General features: G+C 37.2%; 1 protein-coding gene across 8 annotated transcripts in view; it reads left to right on the top strand.

The window, feature by feature from the left end:
- Window positions 1-22,822, top strand: part of NAALADL2 (N-acetylated alpha-linked acidic dipeptidase like 2) — a 1,348,438-nt gene that overhangs the window by 1,265,762 nt on the left and 59,854 nt on the right. For all 8 annotated transcript variants that reach the window (XM_032258245.1, XM_032258244.1, XM_032258247.1 and 5 more), the window contains one exon: window positions 22,511-22,604. In XM_032258245.1, coding sequence (XP_032114136.1) covers window positions 22,511-22,604 — 94 coding nt within the window. The remainder of the gene's footprint in view (window positions 1-22,510; window positions 22,605-22,822) is intronic.

Genomic DNA, 22,822 nt, shown 5'->3' with positions numbered 1-22,822 from the left:
TGAGTGGATGCATCTAGAAGGTTCTGTCTGTGGGAATCAGGAATATGCCAGTCAATGAATCCATCAACACCCTGATTTTGGACTTCTCAGCCTCCAAAACCGTTAGACATAGGTGTTTGTTCTTAAGCCACCCAGTTTATTGTTATGTGTATTATAAGCAACATGAACAGGCTAAGACAGGGACTCCAAAATATTCTGGACCCCCAAAAGACTATGTGGGTTAGAAATCCAAAAGGCCGGTATTGTATGAAGCTACTGAGATTTAAGGGGTTACTTTGCTTTTGCAGCATAATGAAGTTCATAACTCTAGCTCATGATCCAACTATAATAAAGTCTCAAAAATCTGTGCACTTAATCTAAATGTTGTAATAGTAGCTATGATTTAATAGGAAAACAATCTAAACAAAATTTAATAATGATTTCATTTCTCCTTCAGCCTGAAATTGGAAGTCACACATTGATTTCATTTTCATATATCAACTCTGAATAAGTAAATTTTCCTGCAAGGTGGTAATAACAGGGTTAATGTTCATAGATAAATAATCACAATGTTATGGTGAATTGGTAAATTCTCAGTAGTTAAAGAATACATCAATTTAAAGTGTGCTGGCTTGGCCAGTTTTTACTTGCCCACTCCACAGTTATTTTTCGTCAACGGTTCTGAGCTCAATTCTTTTAAGTGGACATATTGTTTTTCCTTAGGAAAAAGAATAAAATATTCATGACACTCTGTGGTGATTCATACATTTCTGTAACTTAGAAACAGATAACTTCATTAATTCTTCAGAATGTCTTCTACTGCCCTGGATCACAGATAGTATGATAGTGTGCATGGGGACTTGGCTGCTGAAATGTATTTAAAAGAATTCTATGCCTTCTAATATACAGTGTTTTGAGGAAGAGTTTAAAATTTTAGAATACCATGTACAAATGATGTTATTTAATAATTGATAAAAGGCAGTTCCTGCACAACTTTGACATTCTATTCGGGTCAGACTTGTAAAAAATCAGTATTTTCCCTTTTCTTTTCTTTTTTTTTCATCACCACCCCACCCAAAAGGAAAGTCTTCTTTCCTTCCTTCCTTCCTTTCTTCCCTCCTTTTTTTCTTATCATACTTTAACTTCTGGGATACACTCCCACCAACAGTGTAGAAGTGTTCCTATTTCTCCACATCCTCTCTAGCATCTGTTGTTTTCTGACTTTTTAATGATGGCCTTCTAACTGACATGAGATGGTATCTCAATGTGGTTTTGATTTGCATTTCTCTAAATGATCAGTGATGGTGAGCTTTTTTTCATGTTTGTTGGCCACATAAATGTCTTCTTTTGAGAAGTGCCTGTTCATATCCTTTGCCCACTTTTTGATGGGGTTGTTTTTTTCTTGTAAATTTGTTTAAGCTCCTTGTAGATTCTAGGGTTGTCAGATCGCAAAAATTTTCTCCCATTCTGTAAGTTGTCTGTTCACTCTGATGATAGTTTCTTTTGTTGTGCAGAAGCTCTATAGCTTTATTAGATCCGTTTGTCAATTTTGGTTTTGTTGCCATTGCTTTTTGTGTTTTAGTCCCTGTTTAATAAACGGTTTTGGGAAAACTGATGAACCATATGCGTAAAACTGAAACTGGACCTTATCCTTACACCTTATACAAAAATTAAACCAAGATGAATTAAAGACTTAAACATAAGACCTAAAAGCACAAAAACCCTAAAAGAAAACCTAGGCAATACCATTCAGGACATAGGCATGGGCAAAGACTTCATGACTATTTTCTTTTTTCCAAATTATCTATTCTCATTTAAAATAAGTAATAATGTTTAAGAAAGATCAGATTTTCCCTAATATTTTTACATTACTATTAAAAACAATAATGTATTAATTATATGTGGAATGTTTCTTTGGTGTTACTCTTACATCATCCCTTATGGACTGCAAGAACAGAAGCCTAAAGAAGCTGTTTTGTGTCCAAAGCCACAAGGATAGGGACAGAACCAGGGTTAAGATCCAGATTCACTGGCTGCCACACCATTGTTCACTCTGCTCTATTCTAGTAGAAGAGTTTATTATACTCTGTTCAATTGTTTATGGACTCTCTTTAGGAGATGTTTAAAATGCTTAAAACAATAGTCATGTCTTTAAAATCTCATATCTTTCTTTGGTCTATCTCTAAGTGATACATACATGCATAGTAAGTACCAAAATTACCAACATGAATACTTTTTGCATAGACTTTGTAAATGTTATTATTAGATGTCTTTTTAATTTTTCCATAGTCCTTGTAACTTGATGATAATTGATCAAAGAATGTTAGGAGTCAAAAAATTCAACAAATGACTATGAGATGGGCTGGGTGCAGTGTCTCATGCCTGTAATCCAGCACTTTGGGAAGCCCAGGCAGGCAGATTGCCTGAGCTCAGGAGTTCGAGACCAGTCTGGGCAACATGGTAAGACCCTGTCTCTACCAAAATACAAAATGTAGCTGAGTCTGGCAGTGTGCACCTATAGTCCCAACCTACTTGGGAGGATGAGGCAGAAGAATTGCTTGAACCAGGGAGGCAAGGGTTGTAGTGAACTGAGATTGTGCCACTGCACTCCAGCCTGGGTAACAGAGAGACTTCATCTAAAAAAAAAAAAAATGACGGTAAGATGGACACTCAAGTCTGGACACAGTGGCTCACACCTCTAACCCCAGCACTTTGGGAGGCTGAGGAGGGTAGACTACCTGAAGTCAGGTGTTTGAGGCCAGCCTGGAGAACATAGTAAAACCTGGTCTCTACTAAAAATACAAAAATTAGCCAGGTGTAGTGGTGCACACCTGTAATCCCAGCTACTTGGAAGGCTGAGGCACAAGAATCACTTGAACCTGGGAGGCAAAGGTTGTAGTGAGCCAAATTTGTCCCAGTGCACTCCAGCCTGGGTGACAGAGCAAGACTCTGTCTCAAAGGAAAAAAAGAAGAGACTCAAAAATTTGATGATATAGAAATTACTGTCTTAAATTCTTTATTCATTCATTCAATAACTGTTTATTTAAATCTACTGTAAGGAATGAGCTGTGATTAGGAGCTGTGCATATAGTCATAAACAAATAGGCAAGACAGACACACTCAGATAACTTATATTTAATAGGCAGTGACAAAATTCCAAACCATATATATATATATATATATATTACACGAATAGTAAATACAAACACTAACAGAAAGTCCATGAAGTAAAATGTCGACTGCTGTAAGAGATAAAAATGCTGGGGGAAGTTGGGAGAGATCCTGTTTTCTGTTTCCCTGTGGTTGATATGGGAGCTTGACTAAGAAGCTCAAAATTAAGCTGAGGGTTAAAGGATGAGAAGGAGTCGCCTCTACAAAGAATTGAACACAGAGCACTTCCGTTAATGGGAAAAGCACATGCAAATATATAACAGCAAAAACGTCTTAGAATGTCCGGAATATAAAAGTGATTGAGAAGGAACGTGGCTCGGAGTGAGACTGAAGACCAGATCGTGAAAGGCCTGAGAATGCCAGCTGGTATCGGAGGGCAATGAGAAGCTAAGTTTTAAGAGCCAAGTTATATTATCTAATCTAAGTTGCAAAACAGGCAAGTCATCCTGGCTCTATATAAAGAGTGTTTTGAAAGAATCTAATTTCCGTAACATTGGAGACTGATTTAATACGGACTTACCTTCTGGTACATAATTATGGAATGCTGGATACATTTAAGCTAAACAAACAGGTAACTACATGACAGGAAAAAGAAAAATATTCCCTGATGTCAGGAAGAATAAATAATACCAAACCAGAGCTATAATTTGTTAATCTGATGCTATCGTTGTCCAGAATATTAGATTTGGCTTTAGGCTCTAAGTTTGGGCCCTAGAGTTTGAATACCCACTTAGGGATAAAATGACATAGACTTTGAATTGCATTACGAAATTTGCATAGAGAACAACCTCAGAAAGACTGATATCTTGGCCTCAAGGAATCCTCCTGCCTTAGTCTCCCAAAACACTGGGGATTACAGGTGTGAAGTATGGCACTCAGCCACATTATCCTTTTGATGCAGGGCTGCAAGCACTGATTCCTACATCTGCCATGACCTGGGTGCAAGATTTTGAATCCTTCACTAAATTATTCTCTCAGCTTCAGAACAAGAACAATTCAGCTTTAGAGTAAGTCACAAGGTATTTTAGTTTTTTAAATCAATAAATTAATATTCTATGCCTGGTGTGATGGCTCACACCTATAATCCCACCACATTGGGAAGCCAATGTGGGAGGATTGCTTAAGCCCAGGAGTATGACACCAGCCTGGCCAACATGTCTCTACCAAAAAAACCACAAAATTATCCAGGCATTGTAGCACAGGCCTGTGGGCCCAGCTACTTGGGGGGTTTAGGAGGAGCATTGCTTGAGCCCAGGAGGTGGAGACCACAGTGACACAGTAAGCCAAGATCACACCATTGCACTCCAGCCTGGATGATAAAGTGAGATCCTGTCTCAAAAAAAAAAAAAAAAAAAAAAAAAAAAAAAAAAAAAGAGAGAGAGAGAAACAGAGAAAAGAAAAGAACAGAAATTAATATACTAACAGCTACTTTGAAGGAGATGATCGAAGTTTAGTCTGATTTTAACAGTGACTTCAAGACAGCAGATTTTTTTTTCTTGAGGTGGAGTCTCACTCTTGTCACCCAGGCTGAAGTGCAGTGGAGTGATCTCAGCCCACCATAACCTCCACCTCCCAGGCTCAAGTCTGGAGGCTGGAAAGTTCAGGATCAAGGCACTGGAAGATTCTGTGTCTTGTGAGGACTGTTTCCTGATTCACAGAAGGTGCCTTTGCACAGTGTCCTCACGTGGCAGAAGGAACAAGCTAACTCTCTGTGATCTCTTTTCTAAGGACACGAATCCCAAACACGAGAGGTCAGCCTTCATATTCTAGTCACCTCTCAAAGAACTTACTTTCTAATATCATAAAGTTGGAGGTTAGAATTTCAACATATAAAGTTTGGGAGTACACATTCAGGCCATAGCACCCTATTAGTCATTTTTATTTCTTAGAAACATACATAGACATATATGCACACAAGCATTCACAATAAAAATTATAAATAATGGTGGAAATTGATCCACTGTGATAAGTATACACAACAATCAAGCTAAACACAACAATCAGTGCTGAAACAAACTTATAAGAGTTTTAATTTAAAAAAAATTAGAAACCATAATGAAAGAGTTAATCATGAGATAGAAAATAATTTTAAAAATAATTACTCTAGAAATAACATAATCAGTGACATTAAAAATACAATGGATGATTTTAAAAGGAATATGTATAAATGTTGAGAGCCATTTGTTGAAGTGAATGATAAATGTAAAGAAGTACTCCAGAAAACATCAAAAGAAGGAAAATAAAATGAAAAATGAGAAAGTCATATTTTTTTACTTTCTCATTCTAAATTCCAGAACAAGACACTGGAGCAGATGCAGTATTTGAAAGCATAATGGCTGATAATTTTCCAAGATTCCTTAATGACATCAATTTTTATTTTGAAGATTCAGTCACAAGTAGGATATATTAAAAATAAATCCACATCTAAAAAAATAGTGATGAAGCGTCTCTCAGGGATAAAAGTAAGAATAACAGCTAGACTGCAACTAACGTCCCCTTCATAGCAACAAAATAAACTAGAAATAACTTCAAAATGTTAAAGAAAAATAACTCTCAACCTAGAATTCAGTACTAATCTAAAGTATTATTCAAAAGTGAGAAGGAAATGAAGATATTTTTAGAAAAAGGCTGAGACAAGTTTGCCACTTACAGGCTTTCACTGAAATAACTACTGAAGAATACATTTCAGTAAGAAGGAAATTGAATCCTGTTACGGTAATGCCAGGATAAAAGAACTAATGGTGTACCCAAAAAATGGCGAAGTTGTGGTAAGTATAACTAATTGCTGACTATAAAGAAAACCACACTAATAAGAATGACTAAAAAATATCAGACAATGTAAGAGAGAAAAAGAAGGACTTTAATGAGTTGTAAACATCTTTCATACTTTGTAGTTGGGAGGTAGGTAAAGATATTAATTACCTGTAGACCTTGTTAGCCAACTGAGTCTGTCTAAGATTTAATGTGCTTAACCAAATAAATGAAAAATAAAAATCGAATATACAATTAAACCTATAGAAAAGTAAAAGAAAAGGGAAAAAAGAAAACTCAGTCAAGCTAATATGCTTCAAGAAGGAGGAAACGAAGTAAAGAGCTCATTGTCTAGAAAATACAAAATAATAAATGCAGATGTATCTGTAATTCTAATAACTATAAACAGGTACATCAGTTAAAAAATTCTCAGACTGTATTTTTTACTTTTAAGAAAGGCAGTTACATATTAATTTCAAGTCATACGCTATCAAAGAAATCTGACATAACAATATCAATATCAGAGGAGACTTTCCGGCAAAGCTCAAACTTAGAGGTTTTTCTGATTAGAGGATGAGCTCGTATGGTTAATAAAATGAATAATTAGGAAGACATAGCAATTCTGGATACAAAGGCACCAACTAACATGTATACAAAATAAAAACTGATCAAATTATTGGAAGAAATCAAGACATCTACCACAATGTAAAATCATTAATACATTTTTCTCTAGTGGAACAGAGAAATAGAGAATAAATTGGTATAAGAGCTGGGATGGGAAATGCGGTGACCACATAAGATAATCTACCTAGACATGGTGAGTGTCTTAGAGTGGGCCTGTGAGCTACTCCTGGAGAAGCCAGAACATAATGAAATCAGGAGACTGTTTTTCAATGCATTGTAATAAAGTGTAATAAATGCAATGGCCAAATTTTATAGCTCACTACCATTTGTATATTTTTGGTATATGGTGTGTTTACCACATTTCTCATTCATATTTTGTATTTTCATCTTGTACACATGCACACGTACACACACACACAATCAGTTTGGATTCTATTTCTTGTATTTTGTTGTCTGTAAAAGTAATGTATTGAGCACTTTAAGACCTTAATCCCAGCTCTTGTTTTGCATCTAAATAGCTATATGATGTTTGGCAAATCAAATCATTTCAATTTTCTACCCCTATATTCTTATCTGCAAATTGTGTTGACAAAATCAGATAGAGAAGATTTTTTTCATCAGTTGTTACTATATAAATTTATGTAAAATGTTTGGCCCTTTGCGAATTAGTTTCGTTACTTATAAATGTATATTTAAATTATATATTTCACAAGTATATATTACATAGCAATTAATTTTTCCATTAAAATGAGGACAAATAAAGTTATTTATTCCATGAATGACACAATACATAACCGAGATAATAAAACTAAGGCACCTCTTAATCTGCCTAAGTAAATGAGGCAGTCCACTAGTGCATGACCCCAGGATATGCCCCCAGTTTTTTAAATAAGTTGAATAAATGGGCACTGAATTCTTGCCACCTTTACAAAGACATTGTTAGCCATTCACTAAACATAGCCTCCTTTGCTGCTGTTTTCCACGAAATAAATTACATTTTAAGTGAAATAAGGTCTTTATTATAGACTATTGAGACCCTTCATAGCCTGGCTTCAATCTGTATCATTACCAGTATTGCATAATATAATGGGCAGGTTTGTTGATATGATTGAATTAAATCATCCCATTCACAGTTACCATGAAAGGCCTGATCGGTAGTAGAGTTTTAGTTAATACTTTCTGTTCCTTTCTTTTGTCTGTCTTTAGAATATGCAAAAACCATAGATGTATTACAAACCCCTTTACCAGTCCAGAGCACTAATTTCTTTGCAAAGAGTCAACAGCCATACAATGCAATGATGCATCATGTAGTGTTTCTAATTTTTTTTGAGGATGCAAACATACAAAGCTCACACAAACTTTAGAGAACAAAGGAAGGAGGTTTTCTGAAGTTCGTGGGAAGGTGTCCTACCTCTGCTTCTTAACCCGCTCCTAGGGGCAGGCTCTACTGAGCCCCAGCCGTTAGTCCAGCTTCCCCAGATTTAGAAAAGACTGCTCAGTTCACAGCATCTATATAAGCAAGTTGCATAAGAAACGTGAGGTTTGTCACAGCTCCGGCAGTTGGTTAAAATCCACTTCAGGTTCCAGAAAATAGTCACAATAATGAGCTCTTCAGATAGCCCTCAACTGCTGTTATTAGATTGAGCCCTTCAAAACTCTCAGCACTCCTCAATAACCAGCCACATGCTAAAACTTTAAGAGACATTGTGACTGGGTTTTAGAGAGTAAAGCCTTAAAGACAGGGAAACAGAGATGCATGGAAGTTCAAGTATTAAACGGACACATTCTAAATTGAAGGCCAATGTTTTCGACAATATATATTTAGATGTTATACTTTTTGGTGATGGTGGTAACATGGAAATATGAGTATCAATTGCTAGACAAAATTAATACATGAAAACATTTTTATCTTCACGTCTCCAGATCAGGCTTTCCTTTGGCCTACTATTTTCATTCTCTCCTATAAAAAAAATCCTTCCATCAAGACTGACTGACTTGGTGTTGGGATCAGAATTTTCACTTACCTCCTCCTCTTACTAAGTGCTGCCCTCAATTTTCTCCAGCTCTCTGAATTGTATCCTTTCTTTAAGATCCAGCAAAACCAAACTATCCTCCAAGAACTGTTCTTGGTCTATTGCTGTTCATAGTAAGCAGTGTTTTCCTATTTCTTTGACCTTTGAGTCGGATGTGACATTTTGTATGTTCTTTCTGTTTTTCGTTGTTAATAGCATGCAAACTATAAGGCCCTTTATTACAGGAACAATGTCACAGTTTTACCATTTAACTGAAGACTAAGAATTAGATGTAGGGGCTTTATAAGCACCTCATCAAGATAAATATCTCTCAGATAAAGTGTACTAATAAAAGTATAGGGTCATATCACATGATTTGACTGGTCAGCTATAAAGATACTTAAGTTCTTGAATTGTCGGGCTATGTTATATGACACATCCTGGGATATTTGAAAAGCAAGGAACTATTAATATAAGAGTCCTGTTTATTTTTAAGCAGCATGTGAAGGAAAAAGAAAAATCTTGGAATTTCTAGAGCTTGACAGTATGCTCTGTTTGTGCAGTTTCTTATTTACCCACCTATATTTTTGGATTCAACTGAACAATAGCATCTAGTTCAAAGAAAGTTACTGCAAGAACCTTGTCATGAATAGAATCACACACCAAAGGGTCTAAAGCCCTTGTGGTATTTTTTCTATTTTTGAAATGTCAAGTCTCACGTTGTAGGACGCAATCTGCAGTAACAGCTATTGTATTTATAGCCAAGAAAGAAATTGCATTAACAATGTAATTGCATACAGTAAGGGTCACATATATTTTGACCATCATTTAAAATCTCACTGGGTAGAAGCAGCAAGTTCAAAAGAACAATCTGTTTATTTATTTATTTTTATTCCTAGGTCTCTACCTCTCTCTAGCGCCTTCACTGTATCTATAAGATAGAAACATGATGTCATTATTTTTAATGTTAATTAAAAAAAAATAAAACAACATTCCAAGATATTATTTTTTAAAAAGCAGAATTATGCCACATGTCCAAATCTATAGTAGAACAGAGGTTTATTTTTTTGTTGGGTTTTCAACTGACACATATAAAAGGAAATAATTATATTAATAATTTATATCATAATGATAGTATTGATCTGTTAACGAAATAATTGGCTCTGTATGTGATTGCATTCATTTATTACCAAAGTGTTTTTTGCTGATTGGTTCGATAGTAGGAGGAAATACATCTTTGTCCCTCCAGAAAGCACTGTTTTATTAAATGCCTAAAGAGAAACCTAAAACCACATTATTCCACATGTACAGATACTCAGCATTACGCTCTGAAAACACAATTTCTAAGAGAATTTTCTCTTTATAGCTCTTTATGAAAGGCTTCTTCTGTCCTTGTGCCTTATGTGTGCTTGTTATATGTCTCTTTAGCATTATTACAAACTCTGATAAATCAATTCTCTAATCTCTCTAAGATGAATTGAATTGGATAATTGACAAAGTACATTATTTAATGAACATAAAATTCCTCTTTTAAAAATACACAACCACGACCCCCTTTGTTGTGCCACAGCTGTGGTAGTATTTGCAACGACAGAAAACTTGGTTTCTGCTGGTGGTAGTTATGTGGGGTGGGCAGGGCAAGTTCTGCAGTGGGCAGAGAGGATAGTTCTGTCTACTCAAAGGTATGTCTTTCTTTAGAAGGAACTTTCAAGAAATATACGTTAAACAATAAAATACCTTTGACTTTAAAATTCTGTTGTCATGTGAAGATATAAAAAATTCAGCTAAGCAACCTTGTGTAAACAGATATAAGAGGATAGATATTTTTGCACCAAATCTGTGTCTTCCCATGGAGGGAATTTTCTCAAGGAAGCCTTTCTTGATGCTCTCAAATGTGTCACCAACCACAGCACACAGTAGCACCTAGTAGGATTTTTTTTTTAATTTTTGAAATTTTTAACTTTTTATATTTAATGGCAAAAACTGCAATTACTTTTGCACCAACCTAATAACTGTAGTCAATGCCTATCCTCTCTCATGAGAAAAGTTTCAAAATCCCCCAAACTTAGCATAGTCCCTGACAAACAGCTGGTGTCCCATAAATATTAATTTTAATGCTAGAAAGCCTTTAAGCAGTATGGATATAAATGAATGGATGATCACTGACTTTCACTGGGTAAGCGTTCATGTTAGTTTTTAGAAGGATTTCACTGAACCTTGTTCAAAGAACCTGAGGCTGGAATAACAACAACTTCTAATCTACTAAGGCAGATAAATACTGATGATTATGCCTACCAACTTACCCCCTTGTTTATTTCCTTGCCCTTCCAGTGTATTTGATATATATTTAATCCATGTTATTTATTGGCAGACAAATGAGGAAAATGTTCACTTAGGGTATCCTAGAGAATTGTTTTACTTCATAAATTTCTACTTCCCTTTCTCTAGGCTCAGAAAAGCAGGATTTACAGACATGAAAAATAGCACTGCAATGTATCAAAAGTTGTAATCCTGGTAGGATCACTTGCTCGAGTCTTTATTTTAAATAGGTGTAATCAGCCCTTGATTATCCCTTAGAATCATGTTCACATTTGGTAAATATTGGCCACTGGTATTCCTGATTTGTTAAAATTAGAAAAGGGATTGGAAAAAAATTTTAAAGGTGCTAATTAGGATAACAATTAAGAGTCCAGATCTGCTGCCAGAATGCTTGAGCTCAAATCTCAAAATTACCATGTACTAGCTAAGTGGCCTTGGGAAATTTAATTAACTGAGCAATGCTTCTGTTTTCTCATGCAAAATAGAATAAGGCTATTGTAAGGATTCAACGAATTAATTTATATAAAGAATTTAGAATCATGCCTGGCATATGGCAAGAGTGCTACTGTTAGCGGCTGTTATTATTATTAATGATATGTTAAAGATAGTTGTTAGTGAAATATAATGAAGATACTTAATTTGTCAATCAGCACATGCAAATTACTACGAAACACAGTAAAGTTAAAGTAAAGTTAGTATCTTGAAGCTTCTTTTTCCAGAACACTAAGAAATATTAGCATACCTTGGTCTCTCTCTAGAAACAATATGAGTAGCAGAAAATACAACTATGTTACAAAGTCAGAACATAAGTACATCACTAAAAAATAGTCATTTAAAATGCCAAAAAGCTAATTTGTTATTGTCAAATTCATGTGTAATATTTTCTCTACTACAATTTAATAACAGATAGTTGATGACAGTCACCAAAAGAGGAGATCTATCTTACATTTGAAAAAAAAATTACATGAGCTTCTTTTCTGTGGCATGGGAATAGAAAGTAGGCATTCTATTTTAGTAATAGATTTGCAAATACTAAACTTTCCCTTTGCCTGAGGCTTTTTCAGCCCTGGAAAGCTGCCAGTGAACAGGACAGTTCAGAGATTAAAATGTAACACTTCCATGGAGCAATGCCCGATTGGGAGCTAGGGGATCAATATACTGCTCCCTTCCCCTTGAATGGGAAAATCCTGAGGCACCTGGTTTGTGTTGGCTCTCAGGTTTTCTCCATCAAGGTTAAGCTTCAGTCATCCACAGTGAGAGCTGACTTGATAAAGTGCCTCCTGTTGGTTGTCTTGTTTCCTTGTCTCTCCTTCCCATCCTACTCCCTCACCTCTCAATGAACTACTTGTGCTCAAATTTCATCTTAAATTTGTTGTTTTGAGGGGGAACCCAAACTAAGAGTCCTGGTAAACTGGAGATGGTGTGGTCAGAGTTTAGGCTGAGAAACAAGAGATAAATGGGGCATTCAGCAGGAGCAGAAGCTGGAAAGGAGGACTTGAATCAGGGAGTTTATATTCCTAGCCATTGGTTTCTTGACATCATGAGTTGTTGTCTTCTTCAATGCCCTGGTGTTGGCAGGTATTAGTACATATTTGCAAAAAAAATATATCGTTAGCAGTTTAGGCCCAAGTTAAGAGCCCATCTCTTTCATAATCAAATTAAATTTCAGTGGAGACATACCCTGTTTATGTCTTCCTTCTTTGCTTCACTTACCATCGATTTTCCATCATGTCCAAGTGCTCCTGAGAGCCTTAGCATGGTCTGTTTGCTCCAGAAACTGCAGGGAAGGCATGTGCCAGGCTCCCAACCCAGTGTTTCAATATCCTGGTTCAGCTCTTGGCAAGTGTGGGAGGCATTGTGGTGACTGAAACAGCAGTTTCTCAGCATGCTGAGAGAAAAGAGCTCTGTCTCCTCCAGAGGTATTCACAGCTATGGCCATCCACCATCCACACTGCTGTTTTCAAGTTTAATGCTGTTCGCTAACACAGGTCTTTAGGTTCACACATACTTTCTTTGTGACAGGCCCATGGACCAAACTGGTAAGTCCCAGGAGCTCCTAATAATGGCCATGAGTTTGGGGAACTATATATGCCAAATATTTCCCCGGATTAAAACTTTTCTCCTTGAAGCAAGTTGCACTATCAGAATTCTTCAGTGAATTCGGAAATCCTTTGCTAAAAGATAAGGCAACAGCTAAGGTAGTCCTCATTGGAGACTACCTCAGTCCATCAAAATCATTCTAATATCTTTGAGAACTTAAGAAGGAAAAGTAGGATCTTAAACCATTTCATTCCTAAATGCTTAGAGATTCCGGGATAATTTTCCTATCTCTTTCTCTTCCAAATATTGGCCTTCACAAATGTAAGCAGTGGAAGCAAGACCTTTGGCAATCCCTCCTAAGCATTCCACCAAAATCTTTCTTCAGAAAGAAACCCTCAAGTCATCCACGGGCAGGAACAGAGGCATTCTTCAGGCGATGGGATGTTTCCACTTATACATGCAACTCACTTGGGGCTCTCGTGGAGGCTCTTACTGGGGCTGAGGTAGTCACAGGTGTGGCATTTGAGATTTTCCTCACTAGTTTCTGTGATGTGGGTTCTACCTGAAGCTTCCTTTTTGATAGTTGTGGGAGTTATCTAAGGTCTTGCTTTCCTAAGACATTTTTACTTTGAAGTAATTTTTCATACATAAACTTGTCAAATTACAGTTGAATATTAGATATGGTAAACTTTGGTATAGGTCAAGGGGAGCAATAGAAAGGAAATGGGACAAACAGGTCTGTTTTCTGGGAGTGCACAAGAAACAAATTCCAATCAAGTAACTGCATAACTCGGATTACAAGGTGGAGAATGTGTTTGAGGCAGACATTTAAAACAATTAGGGAGTTTGTGGAGTATTCCAAATGAAAGACAATGACAATCTTAAGACTCTATTTTAGTCATGTTATAGATACATGGACTTTGTGCACTAATTTTACATAACATCATTTAATTTATAATATTTTGGGAAAATAGGTTTGGTATGTCAGGAAAACAATATCCCTCTCCTCTGTGGATAGTGCAGCTTTGGAAAGGGGTCGTGAGGACTGGAGGCTGCTTCTCATTCTGCCCATCTTCAGGAAGCTCCCTCCACTCCCCTTGCCCACGGCTGGCTGCCCTAAGGTTTGTTATCCACAGGATGTGTGTTGTTAAATTGGGGGGGCTTCTAGTATAAAGTGACATAAATCAGAGACAGGCCACTTCAGGATGAACATAACAGCCTGAAGGGCACTATGCACCACGAAATCCTGTTGTAAAGACTCTTCCAGGCCATGATTTATCAGGTTATGCCTCTGCTCCGAAAGTTAAAAGGAGTGGAGCAGACTCCCTGCGGATCACTGAATCATGGCCATATGCCTTGGATGAGTTTTTGGATTTTCTGACCCTTGGTCCCACACCCCTCACACAAACTGACTTCCCAGTAACTGAGAACTCCGTTTCAGTCACACTGATTTCTTGTTTCTCTAAAAAGTGCTGTTTTACTCTAAAAGTAAAAAGAAAGCGTTGGCGTTCTTCTGCACTGGATTTCTGCTGATTTTATTTCCCTGGTCTAGAATACCTGTCCCATTTTACAATCTAGATTCCTGATCCCCAGGTATATGCGTATGGTGTCATTACATGGTACGTTTAGAGTAGAATAGAAAATGGTGCTTTCTAGGAAATAAAATACTCATGTTTACTAATTTTATACTGTTAACTTCTTTTTCCAATTGTGTAAAAGTGGAATGACTTATCTATAACAGGAAAGTAGGTTCTGAGGAGAGCAACTATCTTTTAGCTCTTTCTTCCCCATAGCATGCTAATAATCACACAATAAAGGATCAATAGCTACTAGTTAGGACGGTTCATGATTTGTCATGGTATCTTATACCATGTGTTAAAGCAAACTAACAACGGCCTGAGAAGGACTCCATGCTTGTATATTTGAGTCACTGCCGATGAACTGTAACTTAACTAATAGGTAGACAAGATTGAAAACCTACCTTAGTAGTCTGCACCTGTAACAATAGCTGAGTCTTTGTCAATCCCAGCAGCCATACTGCAACCACTCATACCCTGCTGAGAGTTCAAACTGTGTTTAAATAAGGCAAACCCCAGCCTGTAACCAGTACAGCTGTTTCTCTGCCTCACGTCCAGTTTCTATTCGTCACTTCCCTTTTCTTTGTCTGTACATTTGTTCCGACCACAAGGCATCCCTGCAGTCCCTGAGCCTGTTGTGACTCTGAGGGCTGCCAGATTCACAAATCACTCATTGCACAATTAAACTCCTTTAAATTTAATTCAGGTGAAGTTTTTGTTTTGTTTTGTTTTTGTTTTTTTAGCAAGTGCCACGGTGATATCACAGTTTTTTTTTTAATGCTACCTTATAAAACAGGTGTTATTGTTACCTCACAACATCAACTTTCATAGTAGGGCTCTATTGCATTTTAAATTTAATTGAGGACATAAAAATATCCCATGATGATAGTTTAGCTTACAGCTTAAGTGAAAGGTATAAACTATGATTACTTTAATCTGGGTTTATAAAATTATATAAACTACACAATGCTCAACCATGCCTGTGGCTAAAGAGAAATGACATGATAGACCCAAGGCATTGGTGTTGTTTTAGTGAACCTATATATGTTTGAATGCACTGTCCATTCAATAAGTAACAGATTCATTGAAAGCATTTATTGCGAATACAGGCACTATACTGGGTAATGAGCTACAAAAATTAAGGGAAGAAAATGCACACTACTCTTTAGATATTGACAGTTAAGTAAATAATATTTTCTTGTCTACATTGGTCTGGTGAGTAAGAGAAAGATTTGTGATGAAGTCAAAGAAGTACTTTGACTTCTCTTTCCTTGATCTAAAGTAATTTTAGTTGTATTTAAAAGTTCAAAAGAGTATTTTAAGAAAACTTAATACAGGGTTGTGTATACGTGTGTTTGTGTGTGTGTGTGTGTGTGTGTGTGTGCAATTTTTCCTTAAACTTTGTAAATAATCTGTTGCCTTGTTGCCTCATAGGGTGATATTTATATTCTTAAAATCTAGAATAAGGTTCTATGTATAGGTTTTATATTTTGTCAATCTGATCTTGCCTAAACCAGTGAGACTACTAACTCTGGAAATATCGATATTATTTAGTGAAAGTGAAATCTTTTGCAATGTGGTGATTATTGACTCAGTTTTCCACACAATGGTCCTTTTATCTTTTAAAAATATTTTTAGTTCTATGCAGTTTTCTATTTTTAATTTATTATTCCTTTATCTTCTGCTCAGGGCTAGTTTGCTCAGAGAAGAGTGGAAAGGATGACCCCAGGATCTGGAGGCAGATGTGTACTTGTAAAGTCATTGCATTGTAATTTTACAGATGTTGAATAGTTATTTGCTTATGCTATGTGCCACAGGTATGTAAATATAATAGATGTTCAGGATTGGAAATAAGGTATTGCAGGTATTGGCCAGTAGTATTACAAGAAACATAGGTTTTCGTATTTTTTTCACCAGGAAACACAGTAGTAGAGTGGAAAGAACAGTGGCAAGAAGTAAAAAACATTAATTCTAGCTTTAGTTTTCCATAAATAACCAACTGAGAGTTTTGTTTCTAGATCCTGACTTAAACCTCATGTTACAGCAAAAAAGTAGCACAGGCCTTCAAATCTATTACCCTGGAGTAGGTGACTTGAGCAAGTTAACTAACCTCTGAGACCTCAATTTCTTTTTTTATACAAACATGATATCTGCCTTGCTGAGCTGTTGTGAGAATGAGAGAGAATGATGTTTAAAAACTTCCATACAGCTATGACACCTAGTAGGTGCTCAAGAAAATTTAGTTTTTGGTATTTTAGCTTTGCCATTACTGTTAACTGTTCTCGATGAAGTTGATTCTCAATTTTTTTTTTTTTTTTTAGACGGATCTTGCTTTTTCACCAGACTGGAGTGCAGTGGAACAATCTCAGCTCACTGCAACCTCTGCGTCCTGGGTTAAAGTGATTCTTCCGCCTCAGCCTCCCGAGTAGCTGGGACCACAGGTGCACATCACTGCGCCCTGCTAATTTTTGTATTTTTTTTAGTAGAGATGGGTTTTCACCATGTTGGCCAGGATGGTCTCGATCTCTTGACCTCGTGATCCACCCACCTCAGCCTCCGAAAGTGCTGGGATTACAGGCATGAGCCACCACGCCCGGCCAATTCCCAATGTTTTTAACAAAGGATATTAATTCCCCATCTACCTGTCTCTTAGGGTTGTCGCGATACTGAAATGAGATATGCATGTGTAAAGCACTTTGAAAAGAATGAGGCCTTATATGAATGTAAAGGAAAGTTGTTCTGGCATGCCTGAGGATGGCTGAGTTTCAGAGTGGGTAAAGGGTATACAAATCTTCCTCTTGCTTACGAAGCTGCAAAGAAAGCCAATTTAGTCTAAGCATTCCATTGTGGTCCAGGTGTTTCTGACGTTGCAATCTCTGTTGCCAGATTTTCTTTGAAAGAAATAGCAAGGTAGTTGGCTTATATACCAGTGTTCAAGCTGCCGAGCTACTCTTAAAAAAACAAAACAAAACAGCTTTCTTCAGCAGCACTCAGAGAAGTTGCCTTTCTCCCTCCTCCTTTCTCTTTTATTTTAATATTTTGTAATGTGTGGTATCCAGATTCTAAGTATAAACAAAACAGATGTGTTCTGGAGTCTTTATTATACAGTTCAAATTTGAAAAAAAAAGATCAACCATAATCCTTCTTATTTTATTTTAAAAATTATTTTTATAAACAATTTATTTTTATATTTTGGTGTTCCTTGTATGATTTGGATGTGGTGAGGTAGAATTGAAAGATAATTTATATCACTCTATTGCAGACAATTCTTTTCCTGAAGTACAGCTTGATCAGAGTAGGCAGTTTCTCAGGACTTTTATATTCACTATGCTGGTGTAGGGGGCAAAAGGAAAGCTTTCCCTCCACTTTCTGAAGTTTTGCTGAAAATCAACTGACAACAAGCAGACTAATAGGAGAAAAAGACATAGATATTTATTTAATGTGCATGATGGGGGGAATTGCAAAAGGATTACCCAATAACTCAATGGAGTATAGAAATATATTTATGTACCCATTTTTGTAAAGCAGAGAGAGATGGGGAATTTAGACCATTCTTCTCATGAATAGTAAATTATTATTAGGGAGAATGAAAAGACCTGGGAGACAAAATTAATTTGTAAATGACTCTCTTTAGTAATTGAATCATCCTGAGAGGTGACACTATCTGTTTGAAAAAGTCCATTCAGATGTGGTTGATTCCCTCAGTGACAAATAATGAGATTTCTAAGATGGGATGAAAGATGACTGTGTTGCTCTTTGGAATTTTAGTTTTTAGATAAATAAGAGAACTTCAGAGAACATCCTCATCTTGTGGTTTGAGAGAGACAGAAGCGTTGGAAGGGTGCAGGGCAAGCAAGGGAAGGGCTGAGAGACCTTGAGGCTCTTTCTTTAGCTCGGTATGTCAAAGTCTCATTTTGTGAGATCCTTTTTCGGCACCCCAACACTGGGGATAAGACTGCAAAGATACCTTAGGCATTGGTTGCTACATCTGGGAGAAAAATACCTCAAAGGAATAAAAGGTTATCAAAAGTCATTCTTTAATGAGAACACACGGACACAGGGAGGGGAACAACACACAGTGGGGCCTTTTTAGGTGAGTAAAGGTGGGGGGAGGGAGAGCATTAGGAAAAATAGCTAATGCACATGGGGCTTAATACCTAGATGATGGGTTGATCAGTGCAGCAAACCACCATGGCGCACATTTACCTATGTAACAAACCTGCACATCCTGCACATGTATCTCAGAACTTAAAAAAGGGGTCATTTCTCCTCTTTATTTCTAATAAATACATTTTTCCAAATGTATAGAAGATCAAATTGGATTAAATTTTTTTATGACTTGCATTGTGCAAACATTTGGGAAATATAACATTTAAATATGATATTAGTCCATTTTCACACTGCTGATAATGACATGCTGAAGACTGGGCAATTGACAAAGGAAAGAGGTTTAATGGAGAACTTACAGTTTCATGTGGCTGAGGAAGCCTCGCAATTGTGGCAGAGGTAAGGTGGAGTAACTCTCATTTTACGTGGATGGAGGCAGGAAAAAACAGAGCTTGTATAGGGAAATGCCCGTTTTTAACACCATCAGATCTCGTGAGACCCATTCACTATCACAAGAACATGGGACAGACCCACCCCCCAATCATATCCTACTGGGTCCCTCCCACAGCACATGGGAATTATGGGAGCTACAAGATAATATTTAGGTGGGGACACAGCCAAACCATACCAGTCCACCTCTGGCCCCTCCCAAATCTCATATCATCGCATCTCAAAACCAATCATTCCCAACGGTCCCCCAGAGTCTCAACTCATTTCAGCATTAACTCAAAAGTCCACAGTCCAAAGTCTCATCTGAGACAAGGCAAGTCCCTTCCACCTATGAGCCCGTAAAATCAAAGCAAGTTAGTTACTTCCTAGGTACAATGGGGATACAGGCATTGAGTAACTACAGCCATTCCAAATGGGAGACATTGACCAAAACATGGGGCTGCAGGCCCCATGCAAGTCTGAAATTCAGCAGGGCAGTCAAATCTTAAAGTTCTTTTTAAAATGATCTCTTTTGACTCCATGTCTCACATCCTGGTTAGATTGATACAGGAGGTAGATTCCCTCCACTCATGTGGATTTGCAGGGTATAGGTACCCCACACCTGGCTGCTTTTACAAGCTGGTGTTGCACGTCTGTGGCGTTTTCAGGCACAGGGTGCAAGCTGTCAGTGCAGCTATCATTCTGGGGCCTGCAGGATGGTGGTCCTCTTCTCACAGCTCCGCTATGTGGTGCCCCAATAGGGACTCTGTATGGGGCTGTCATCCCACATTCCTTTTCCCACACTGCTCTGGCAGTGGATGGGCTCGCCCCTGCAACAGAATTTTTCCTGGGCATACAGGCAGTTCCATACATCTTCTGAAATGTAGGCAGAGGTTCTCAAGTCTACCATGTGGAAGCTACCAAGGCTTGGGGCTTCCACCCTCTAAAGCAACAGCCCGAATTGTTCCTTGGCCTCTTTTAGTCACGATCGGAGCAGCTACAACACAGGGCACCAAATCCCCAGATGGCACACAGCAGAGGAACCCTGGGCCTGGCCCACAAAACCATTTTTTCCTCCAAAACCACTGGGCTTGTGGTGGGAGGGGCTGCTGAAAGATCTCTGTCACGCCCTGGAAACATTTCCCCATTGTCATTTGGCTTTTTGTTACTTATGCAAATTTCTGCTGCTGGCTTGAATAAATCCCATAGACAATGGGATTTTCTTTTCTGTTGCATTGTCAGGCTGCAAACTTTCCAAACTTTTGTGCTCTGTTTCCCTTTCAAAACTGAATGCCTGTATCAGCACCCAAGTCATCTCGTGAATGCTTTGCAACTTCAAAATTTCTTTACCACATTCCCTAAATCATCTCTCTCAATTCAAAGTTTCACAAATCTCAAGGATGGGGCAAAATGCTACCAATCTCTTTGCTGAAGCATAACAAAAGTCACCTTTGCTCCAGTTCCCAAAAAGTTCCTCATCTTTATCTGAGACCACCTCACCCTGGATTTTATTTTCTCTATAATTATCAGCATTTTGGTCAAAGTCATTCAACAAGTCTCTAGGGAGTTGCAAACCTTCCCACATTTTCCTGTCTTCTTCTGAACCCTCCAAACTGTTCCAACCTCTGCCTATTACCCAGTTCCAAATTTTTTTTTTATCAGTAGTGCCCCACTCCTGGTACCAATTTACTGTGTTAGTCTGTTTTCATGCTGCTGATAAAGACATACCCAAGATGCAATTTACAAAGGAAAGAGGTTTGAGAACTCACAGTTTCACATGGCTGGGGAAGCCTCACAATCATGGTGGAAGACAAAGAGGAACAAGTCACATCATTCATGGATGGCAGCAGGAAAAAAGAGATCAGGGAAACGCCATCAGATCTCATGAAATCTATTCACTATCATGAGAACAGCATGGGAAAGACATGCCCCCATGATTCAATCATCTCCTACAGGGTCCCTCCCATAACACATGGGAATTATGGGAGCTACAAGATGAAATTTGGGTGGGGACACAGAGCCAACCCATTATCAAATATTAAGTGGAATTGGGACCTTGTTGAATGTATATATTTGGATATAAACATCATAATTTCCTTGTAAGTTATATCTTTTATGCATTCTGTGTCGTTAGTGTGCTAATTTCCCCTGTGTAGTTTCACAAGACAATGTTTTTCATTCACTAACCACATTTCTTACTGCATTAGTAATATCAACATAGTCACATTTCCCTGTGTGCTGCCTTCAGGGTTATGAGAGATGTAGGTACATTTGTTAAGCCCAGGTAAATATTAAATATCACTTATGAGAGAGAGAGAGATAACAATGGCATTTGCTGCCAGCCCGAAGGTCCTCTGAGATGTGTATGAATGCATATGACTTGTTCAGCCTATTAAGCAGATGCTAGTTCAGCTGAAGTGCATGTGGGTAGGGTCATGGGGGAATTATGTATGTATGAAAATTGCAGATATGAGCTTTGGGGATGCCTTTTAAACTTTTTATTTATTTATTTTAAGCATTGATCTCAAATATGTATTAATACTATTAGTTTTGATTATAGAAAATTGTAAAAATTAAAAAGCAATTAGGAATTGAATAAAAACATGAAGGAAAATATTACTTAAGATTTTGAGGGAGGTTTATTGGAAGCCAAATGTAAAGATCCACCCGTGAAGACACACCACCGCAGAGTCTGTTCCAAGTTGGGAGGGTTTCCTAAGGAAGTCTAGAAGAAGGGAGGAAGCCTCCTCATATCAGAGTTGTTCTTTTTGCTGGAGGGTATAATGCAGAAGTTACAATCACTGGCTACAGATATCAACATACAGGTTAAAATGTCTACATGCAGGACAATCAGCAGAACTTCCTGATTCTGAAACAAATCAGCAAAATTTCACGATTCAAAGGCAAATCAGCATCCTTTTCAATGTCATTAGGCTATGTATTCATCAGTATGTAATTTGAGGAACTCAGAAAAATTTCTTTAGTGACAGGATGTTACCATAAATCACAAGACAGGTTAACTTGGAAGCCAGTTTACTTTCAAAGTAAACTGGCAAATGTGGCCCGTAGGTTATCAAATAAAATAAATCAATCATTAATTTTGTCTGAAGTTTTGCTTAGTCCAATAACCAGACATTGATTTTCAGTTGTTCCTCTCTACTGTTTGTTTGGTCATGTGATATTATGAACTGTAAGGAATTATTTAAAGTCTATTGCAACTCTTTCAATGAGGGAAGCCATTTCTTAATATTTCAGCTCAGAAAATGAATGATATATTTCTTTATACTATTCTGAAATGTGAAAAAGTTACTGAGGTCTTTTTCTTTATAGAAAGACAAAATTAAGGATTTAAAAGAAAAATGAGATTTTATAAAACTAGATTTTTATTGTGTGTTTTTGCTGCTCTAGATGTATAAAAATATCTGAAAGCATGAAAAACAAACAAATGAAAACTCCTAATTACTGAATGTTAATATTTCCTTTTTTTCTTTTTTCTTTCAGCTTTCGGGAGAAGTGATTTTGCAAATTGCCAACGAACCTGTTCTGCCCTTTAATGCACTTGATATAGCTTTAGAAGTTCAGAACAACCTTAAAGGTAATTCTCCTTTGATTTATAGTAATTTTACCAATGAAAAATTGTTCAACTAATTTTCAACAAGGAATGAAGTCATCGATGATCTTACTAGCTATGACAATGCTGTGCTTCCTGGAGAAGGTGATCCTGGGAAGGACCTGGAAGAATTTTAGCTTTTAGTCAACAAAAATGAGATGCACTTATGTGTGAGCATAAAGCAGAATACCAGATTTTAAAGG

The sequence above is a fragment of the Sapajus apella genome, unplaced genomic scaffold (assembly GCF_009761245.1).
Source record: "Sapajus apella isolate SASKATOON/1434 unplaced genomic scaffold, GSC_monkey_1.0 scaffold101, whole genome shotgun sequence".
NCBI lineage: Eukaryota > Metazoa > Chordata > Mammalia > Primates > Cebidae > Sapajus > Sapajus apella.
This window is presented reverse-complemented; position numbering and strand designations above follow the sequence as displayed.